Source organism: Aplysia californica, unplaced genomic scaffold, assembly GCF_000002075.1.
Source record: "Aplysia californica isolate F4 #8 unplaced genomic scaffold, AplCal3.0 scaffold00553, whole genome shotgun sequence".
In the NCBI taxonomy this organism is placed as follows: Eukaryota; Metazoa; Mollusca; class Gastropoda; order Aplysiida; family Aplysiidae; genus Aplysia; species Aplysia californica.
The window spans coordinates 278,281-286,937 of record NW_004797823.1 but is presented as its reverse complement, the minus strand read 5'-3'; the positions used below and the strand labels follow the sequence as shown (position 1 = coordinate 286,937).

General features: G+C 40.0%; 1 protein-coding gene across 1 annotated transcript in view; it reads left to right on the top strand.

Annotated features, from left to right (window-relative positions):
- The first annotated feature begins 295 nt into the window (after window positions 1-295).
- LOC101854195 (armadillo-like helical domain-containing protein 3) overlaps window positions 296-8,657 on the top strand; it is a 33,869-nt gene continuing 25,507 nt past the window's right edge. The window contains exons 1-6 of the mRNA XM_005106722.3: window positions 296-391; window positions 4,726-4,862; window positions 5,529-5,585; window positions 5,825-5,890; window positions 7,252-7,332; window positions 8,386-8,493. Of these exons, the coding sequence (XP_005106779.1) occupies window positions 4,743-4,862; window positions 5,529-5,585; window positions 5,825-5,890; window positions 7,252-7,332; window positions 8,386-8,493 (432 nt within the window). The 5' untranslated portion in view covers window positions 296-391; window positions 4,726-4,742. The remainder of the gene's footprint in view (window positions 392-4,725; window positions 4,863-5,528; window positions 5,586-5,824; window positions 5,891-7,251; window positions 7,333-8,385; window positions 8,494-8,657) is intronic.

The following is an 8,657-nucleotide window of genomic DNA, read 5'->3' as shown; positions in this document are numbered from 1 at the left end:
CAACCACATTTTTGTTAGGACAGGGGGGCAAGCCCCCCTGGAACCCCCCTCTCTTGAGGCCAAAACCGGCGAATAACAATTGCGAGGTGGGAACTACCGAAAAAGCGCCCACATTGTTGCAAATCAAAATCATCAGCAGTAGTGTGTTACTGCAAAAACATTGAAACAGCGTTGGTGAATAAATGTAACAAATTAATTGAACGAGGTTGATCGGCGAAATTTTTCTAGTGCGAGTGTTTCATTGACGGAAGTTCCAGAGTGACTCTTTTGTGCACGGCGGTAGTGTTTTAGTGGACACTGGATATCAATGGCGAAATACTGAGTCTCTAGTTTTCTCAGCTTCTCCGAACAGAAATGTGGAAATAGGATTTGGCTATACTATTTCATGTTGGTGTGTGACTGTTCTCATGTGTGCTTGTTTGTTGTTGTTGTTTTGGAATCTAGTAGACTCTAGTGTTTGACTGTTACACGATAGATGTAATCTAATTATTTTGCAAGGTGGTCTTCTAAACTAGATGTAGATCTAGATTCTAGAATCTAAATGTCTTGTCTTTTAAATCAGGATTTGATTTATTATTAATGATTTTTAAAGAAATTAAAAATAAAATGTCTTTCTTCTATTCTTGAGATGAGATCATCTTCTCTTGAGTCTCTTGTCAAGAGTATAGACAGAGAAGTGAAGTGTAGGCCCTATATTGGCTATATACTGAGTGCCCATTGCCATTGGCTTGGGGGTTGGGTGGGGTCGATCGCCCGACTTGTTGCCTGAAAACAATTACAAAGGCCACCTCCAGGTGAGAATAGCGCAGGCGAGCATTTTGGCTATTCTCACCCGGTGTGCGTTCACCGTTATAGCCTAGGCCTACCTGTGTAGTGTTCACCCTGAACCACAGAATTCCACACTGTGCAGAATTGTGTCCTGTTATTGCCATTAACAAACGTTCCAGGGCTCTTGTGTTGTAACTGTTTAAAGCCTAAAAGCATTGCAATTTTGTCTGGGCAGTGGAGAGAGAGAAAGAAAGAGAGAGGAGTAGCGTGAGAACTTCCGGGCTAAACAAAATGACTCGATTCGAAAAGTTAAATAGCCGTAGCATCTTTGTAGAGGACCAAATTAATTTGCTTAAATTTTGTGTTTTAACATCATTTTAAAACTTTGTTTTGGTCAATTTGATCGTCCACACCGATAGACAGTATTCAGAAAGAGAGAAAGAGGGGAGGAGTAGATCTTGCGAAAACATGCGGGCAAAACAAAATGGCGAGCCCCGTAGTTCGGCTCGATTCGAAAAGTGAAATAGCCATCTTTGTAGACGACCAAAATTAGCTTACTTTTGTGCTATGACGTCATTTTTTCTTTGAAATTGTCAGGTTGATCATCCACACAGATAGACAGTAGTATATTCCGAAATTTGGAAAAACAGGTCTTGTTTCACATCGGGTGAGAATAGCCAACACTGGCAGGGTCTCACCCGTGGTGAGAGGTCGATCATATTTTTATTCTCACCCTGGGTGAGGATAGCCACTTCCGAAAACAAATGCATTTTTATTTTTGAGGCGACGAGTCAGGCGCGATGGCTTGTACTTGTAGGCCTACTACAATAGCCATTTTTTAAAATAGTCTATTAAGGTTTTTATAGATCTAATGTATGTGATCTGCAGCAAAAAATAGGTCCATTTGACTCCCCAAAACAGTGCATGCATTCGAATGAGTGAAAGCAAAGAATTTACTCTGTTCAGTAACAGTAAATCGCTCTAGAGTGTATTCCCTGGCCCTTCAGCAGTCTGTCATAATGTTGAGCCTAGTCCTATAGCACACAGCATGGTAAGATTGTACTTTGCCGGACCACCGGTTGGAACTACTTTCGCTATGGCGCCCCTGGTGCCTAGTGGTCTGCTGTTCTTCCTTTCCAAGCTCTCTTACTCTCCTAACTCAGTTTTCTACGTCCTCATCCTTCTACTGGCAACAACCAACTGACGTCTCTTACCGGGTTTTTCAGTCATCACGACCAGCCACTGTGCCCTTTGACCCACGACCCTGACACCTTGAGGCTAATTGGTCAATCTAATCATATATAAATTTGCTCGCGACTCTGCTAGGCTAGGCCTACTCCTGGTCCGGCAAAGTACAATGGAGGGTGAGAGATGCGCACGAGAGCTCATTTGCATAATTGCAACCCCCTCGGCCCTGCTCGCGACTTGGCGAGTGCTAGGCTCGGTCTGTTCCAACTTTAATTAGATCTACCCCGATTGTCCACTTAGCTCCATGGTCCGCTCATGTTATTGTTTATATAACATGTATGCGTGTGTTTTTAAATTATTGCTCCCAGCAGGGCTAGCCCCCCTGAAACCCCCCCACTGTTATATATTGATATGTAAACACGATTGTCCGCTCATGTTATTGTTTTGCATTTGTGTGTTTTCTTTATTATTGTTTCCAGGAGGGTAAGCCCCCCTGAACCTCCCACTGTTGGTATGATACATGGTGGTCCACCAAAGTCAAATCCCCTACCCACCCTCAACCACCACTTCTCGCTCACCTTGCCTCGCCGCTGGCTTGCACTGTGCGCGAAGTCGCCCGCAGAACTACCTTTAGTCCGCACGTAGAGAACTATGAGTGCGTAGTTAGGCTAGGCGTGCGTAGTAATCACATGCCCAGACTGGTGGTCCGTAAAGTACAATTCAGCCCACGGCATTTATAATTTGTTAGCCCAGCTCTGCTACACTACATTACTGAATATATGTGTTGCATAAAACGGTGGAGTCAGGCTTTTGTGGGTATCATCTAAAGGCATGTACATGACATTTGTTTTGCTTTTGATGATAAAAATAGGCTACCCATAGAATCTATCTCTTGCAATAAACATCAATATTTTTTAAATGAAGGAGATCATGGGGATTGCTTGGTGTGCATACACTGTACTATGATTCTTGTCCTGCGTCTGTGCTGAGATGCGAATCTTATCAGCAACCGATTACGTCGGATGTTCCGGGCAGGCCGCCGGGGTCACTCAGTGTGTACTGTTGGTGTACAGCGCATGTGCCGGGAAACGTGTGTTTTCGCCATGAATACCGTGGGAGTGTGTTAACGGGAGGAGCTACCCTTGAGGATATGTTTGTAGCTTAAGATCAAATCTAAGTACATATATAAGTTAGGCATAGTAAAATCTCTTGAAACGCAATTTTATTTTGCCATAGTTTCAGCGGTTGCTATGGAAACGGCGCCATCTTGAAAATAAACAATGAATTTCAAATCCCTAAGGCTTTCTTATTTACAGACCAAATTTGACCAAATTTGACCAAATTTGGAGAGAGTATACCTGAACCAGACCCTATCAGAGTAACAGCAAGTTTTTTTTTCAATAGGTACTAAAAATTAAAAAAAGAGAATTTTTCAAAAGTATTAAAAAACTTTTTCTAAATTTTGGTTTCGTAATCACTTGCCAATGAAAATTTTTTTTTTTTCGCAAGTATTTCTCTGTTACATTGATGGCAGCCTTGCCAACTATGTTTCCTGAAAGTTTCATGTCAAAAGGATGAAAACTAAAGAAGGAGTAGGGAAAAAAATGCACAGAAATTACATTTTGCGAAAACCGACAATAATTGTGAAAATTCACTAAATGAATCCATACTCATGTTTTTAAAGGCAAATTACCTGGAGAATAAAGTCTTTCTTTATTGCATCCATGCAATTTTTAGACAAAAAACTGGTTGATCTTAAAAAATCAGCCAACATAAAATGTGCATAGCCTGACCCAAAATCTGCAAAATCAAGGGTCGCTCCTCCCCTTAATCGATGATGAAAATAACGCTCTTATCTTTTATAGCTTTAAAGTGTTACAAACACATGAAGAACCCCCTCTCACAAGCTGATATGACATTATGAGTAGTTACGCCCATTCGAATACCTTTCTAGACACTCTTGTTGTTATGAATGACCTGAGGTTCCAAAGGGTATATATATTTAGGTCAATTTCTGGATGTTTTGCGCTGAAATTGTTCTTTGTACCTGCGCGATGGTATTCAAAACTATGAAACAAGCTAATTTTTTATCTGGTAGTATCATTTCATCATACAAAATCAAGCTCTTTTGAAAGATTTTGTATAGAAAAATGGAAGTCTTGTTTCCTGACTATTCCTTTCGAGCTCCTCATGTCTAAGTGGGTCAATTTCTTCTATAATTTCATTGGACGAACATCTAGAGCTATAGACTTGGCGTGTTGTGAATGAGACGTATGCCTCAATTACGAACCAACGCAGGTGGTTCTAGAAGAAGGCCACAATCGCTACAAACTCAAGCAGACTGACACACACACACTTGACCTGCGTGAATGGGGATCCGACACGGGACCCGAATTGAACGGGAGATGATGCTCGACGCGCGTGCTCTGAGCCAGGGGCCAGACTGACACGGGGCCAGAACGCAGGCGAGGTGCCAAAATAGGCTTTTCGGGCGACATAAACCCGGCCCCCGCAGGATGAGGGTTAAGCAGTTATAATAGTCTAAAAATTTAAAAAAAAGATTGTTATCATTACCATGATCTTTCAAATTCTTGTTATTGTCCTCCTTAAAATTTCTGTTAACTTATTTGCCTTTTGCTACTTTGGGTTTCAAGTGACAGACTCTCTTGAAAAACAATGGGAGAAATGGCTGTTTGTGATGCATGCATCTTAGATTAAGTCCTGACTTATTTTTGTTCTCAATCCTTAATTATTTCCATCCCATTGCAGGTTCATCACTTTTCATTATGAGCCAAGAGAGTCCTGCCAACAAGGAGAAAACTCACTCCATCTTGTTAAGGAAAAGCAGCAACCAGAAAATGGTTCTTAAGGAGAAAATTGTACAGATCTATGAGGCTTTTTTTCATGTACGTGACAATATTTTCAATTTTGTTATGATATATTTCATGTCATATGAGAAGAAATTCTTAGACGATGCATGAAATAAGCTCATGAGAAACCCAGCTTTTGAGAAGTCCACACTTGAACTTGAAGATAAACCGAACCTTTTTCCATGAATACTTTGGCCATTTTTGCTGGTGAATTTTATTTGATGACAAGAACTTTTATGAAAAGTTCCTATTTAAGAAGTGTTCATTATTTAATGTTCTATATAAACTTAAATATATATTGTGTATGTGTGATATAAATGAAATGGAATTAATGGGCACATCAAGTATGATCCATCATAGTTTGCCCTTCTTTCAGTGTTCGGAAGGCTATAGGAATGGTATTTTGGTGAGGAATGGCTTTAGGTTGTCAAGCTTGAAATGTTCACAACTCCGATTGTTTTGAGAACTGTGCAGCCCGATGTTTTTTTATAAACAAATACAACAATGCAGTGTGACAACTTTTGAGACACTCTGTATGGTAAATGAACTAGGTTGTTTCAGACAGTGGATGTGATTGTTTTTACAAAGTGGGGAGACTGATGTTGACTAGATGATTTAGTCACTGCTTCCAAGGAAGACGATAGCTTGCTTATTTGGTTCATAAATATTGTCCTCCTTTTTTTTTGTATTCCCTCTGCTTAGGGGGAAGATCCTTCAGTATCAAATCCAAACTTCTGGGATGAACTTTTCCTCCTGCGGGTAAGTTACTCAATTATGATATAAATTTATGTGTCAAAAAGTTTCAATAATTGGTATTTTGTTTAAATATTTATCAATTTTTTGTCCCCTTTTTCTCTAGTAGATTACAATCAAAATTATGTGTATATATGACTTTGGGTATTAAGAAAAATACTTTAATTTGTATTACTTTGATATGGTTCGTTTCTGAGAGTTTCTTCCTGATAACAAAAGTTTTCATGTCTTTGTTATTTTGACAGGTCAACACACAGTTCATTGAAAGCGAGATTGATAAACTCAATGGAGATGGTTTGTTGGACTTGAAAGTATGTACTTTTTAAAGTTTATATTGTCAAGTGTGATTATGGTCGCTTTTTTAATTCTCTCAAAAGGTATGATCAAAATTTAATTCCCCACCCCCCCCCCCCCCCACCCCCCTTCAAAACAGTATAGTTCTTTGAGAGACGTGATGTATTCATACTTTTCATCTCTCAAGAGGCTGAGACGAATTGGTGGAGTGCTTCCTCAAATGACTTAAGTTGTAAAAAGGAGTTTAATCCAGCGATATATGTTTGCACCCAATTTTTTTCCATTTAACATTGTAAGTCAAGTACAGTAAGTGTTAGAGATTCATCATCATTGTCTTTTCTCACCTTAGACCATGAACAGACTCTTTTCGCATTTCCTATCTGCTTCTTCTTTCCTATCAAACATTTATCGTCCTTATCTCCCCTTCTTCTTTTTTATGGCGAGCGCCGTAAAATCTCTACTAAAACAAACTAAATTAAAACAAACAAACTCAATTACCTGTGCTCTGGTTTAGCGGTGCAAGGAAAGGCCCGAACTCAGATACAGCGGGAGAGATCGAGTGAGCTCTAGCTGGGGGGAAGGGGGCCGTAGGCGGGCTCTAAGCAGACAGTCATCGGTGCAGCGTTGTGATTGGCCGGTCCAGTGATGAGTGAGGTGGGACAGGGGCACAGCAGGATGGTGCAGAGAGACGCATTACGTGAGCCACTCCAAAAATGATGTTCTGTAGCTTACACACTTAGTATGAGAGCGTTTAGGCCATAGCCCTAGGCTTTGGCTAGGCCAAAAAGTAAAAGAAGAGGAGAGCGTGTAGTATGTGATTCATTGAACTGCGATCATTGATGCTCAGGCATACGCACGCATCCTCTTCAGAAGTTCTACAGTAGGCCTACCGGTACGATACACAGCACAAGCAACAAGACGGAGGGAAAGATGGCTTCCAACAAAGACAAAAGGAAATGCTTCTCACTCGAGTTAAAGGCTGAGATAATAAACTAAATTGACAAGAAAAGGAAGACTAATCTAAAGCGCAAATTATGTTGATGTGGAAGGGAGGCAATCATGTGGATTTAAAGAAATTTTTCAGTAATTTCCCCTTTGCATTCCTATTGCGGGAACTCACCTACAGTGGGAGTTTTTCTTCTGGAAACAAAAGTCCCGCTAGAGCCGTTTTCTACTGTTATTACTTTTGTGTGTGAAGGGTTAGGAATTGGGTTACTTGGCCAATGCAATGGTCTTGACCTGCAATGAGGTTAGTCTGTCTTTTAGTAATTATTAAAAGTTGGCAGCTCGACCTTTGGAAAGGATAGTGTAATTGACACAGTTTCTGCTGTGACTTTAATTATCATGTTTTTTTTGTTGTTTGTTTTTATTCTCACAGGACAACTTCAACCTGCTCTTTTTTCAAGCCTGTGAGACTCTGAAGGGAGACAACAACATTCGGAAAGTGAATGCATTGCTTGTAAGTATTAAGATATGTCTATGATATCAGTCCCAAGGTTCAACACCAGGAAAGCCTGTTTTATTAGAAACAAAAACACCCTGTAAATTGTTGTGTCTTTCGTTTCTTCAGTTTCTAAAAATGGCTTTTGAGATGTACGTGAACAGCTAAAAACCCCCGGGGCGGTGCCTCTAACTGAAGTGTTGTTAAGCCATTCCCAAAGGGGGACATTTCTTGTTCATGCACTGTAGAATTGCAAATGGGCTGATTCATCAATGTCACACTCGTAACTGCCTGATCTACAACAGGGAACTGCTGCTTTTTCTTTCCTAATCTTTTTTCCTCTACTTCTTTTGTATGTTTGTCACACTCTTGTGACCCACTATTTCCGGTGTGCCTTGATAGTCGAAGCAGACTTTGTACTGTTGAAGCTAGAGGGGTGAGCAGAGTAAGTCTGATTCCCTGTAAGGACTGTTGACATTCACCCCTTGGCGCTCATATGACCTTATGCAGTTGCGAGCGCCGTAAAACCTCTACTAAAACTAAGAACAGCTAAAAACAGACCTGTTAAAAAAGTTAAGACAAAGCGTCTACCCTGAGAAAAATGAAGTCATTAGGCTTGAGCCATTATGGCATGCTTCCTTTTTCTCTGGGATAAAATTATGTCAGCGTGCAATTGATTGGTGGCTTGTGATATGTATCTTTGAATATTGATTAAAGTGACCAAGAACACACTTTTGTTTATTGTTTGATTATTTGTTTCTTCTTAAATATATATTTGTTGAAAAAATATATGTCCAGATTTGGTTGTTGCTTAAAAGGTTTTTGTTCTCTTTTTCATTCGAACTAGTAGGCAATATCCTATTTTGTTTGAATCCTATTCTTTTCCCTTATATGCTTTGTACATTTTGTATAGTAACTTAACAGTCTCTGAATTAAATCTTTTCTTGTCTATCCTTTTTAGTATTTCTCATTTCTTTATTCTGTTCCATTATTACTGCATTTTTTCCCCCTCTGACTAACACCTCTGTGACTTATAAATTAAATGCTCAAGCTGTTAAAACATTTATCCAGACCCTGTGTGCTCTTGTCCGAGGCATATTTCGAAAGAGCCAAGGGAACTATGGCTTTGATGTTATCAACCTGTTGGTTGGATTTGACTCGGCAGAAGGTGTGATGCAGGTAAGGGGCATTGGAGAAAGGAAGTGCAGTGGAGTCCGCTTAAACTGAAATCTGTGGGACCGCCAGATTTTCTTTGGTTTTGTTGTGTTTTCGGTGTTAAGAGAATGCTCAAATAGCATAGAAAAAACCTGTGTATTCTATTTTCTTTTGGATTACTGCTGGTT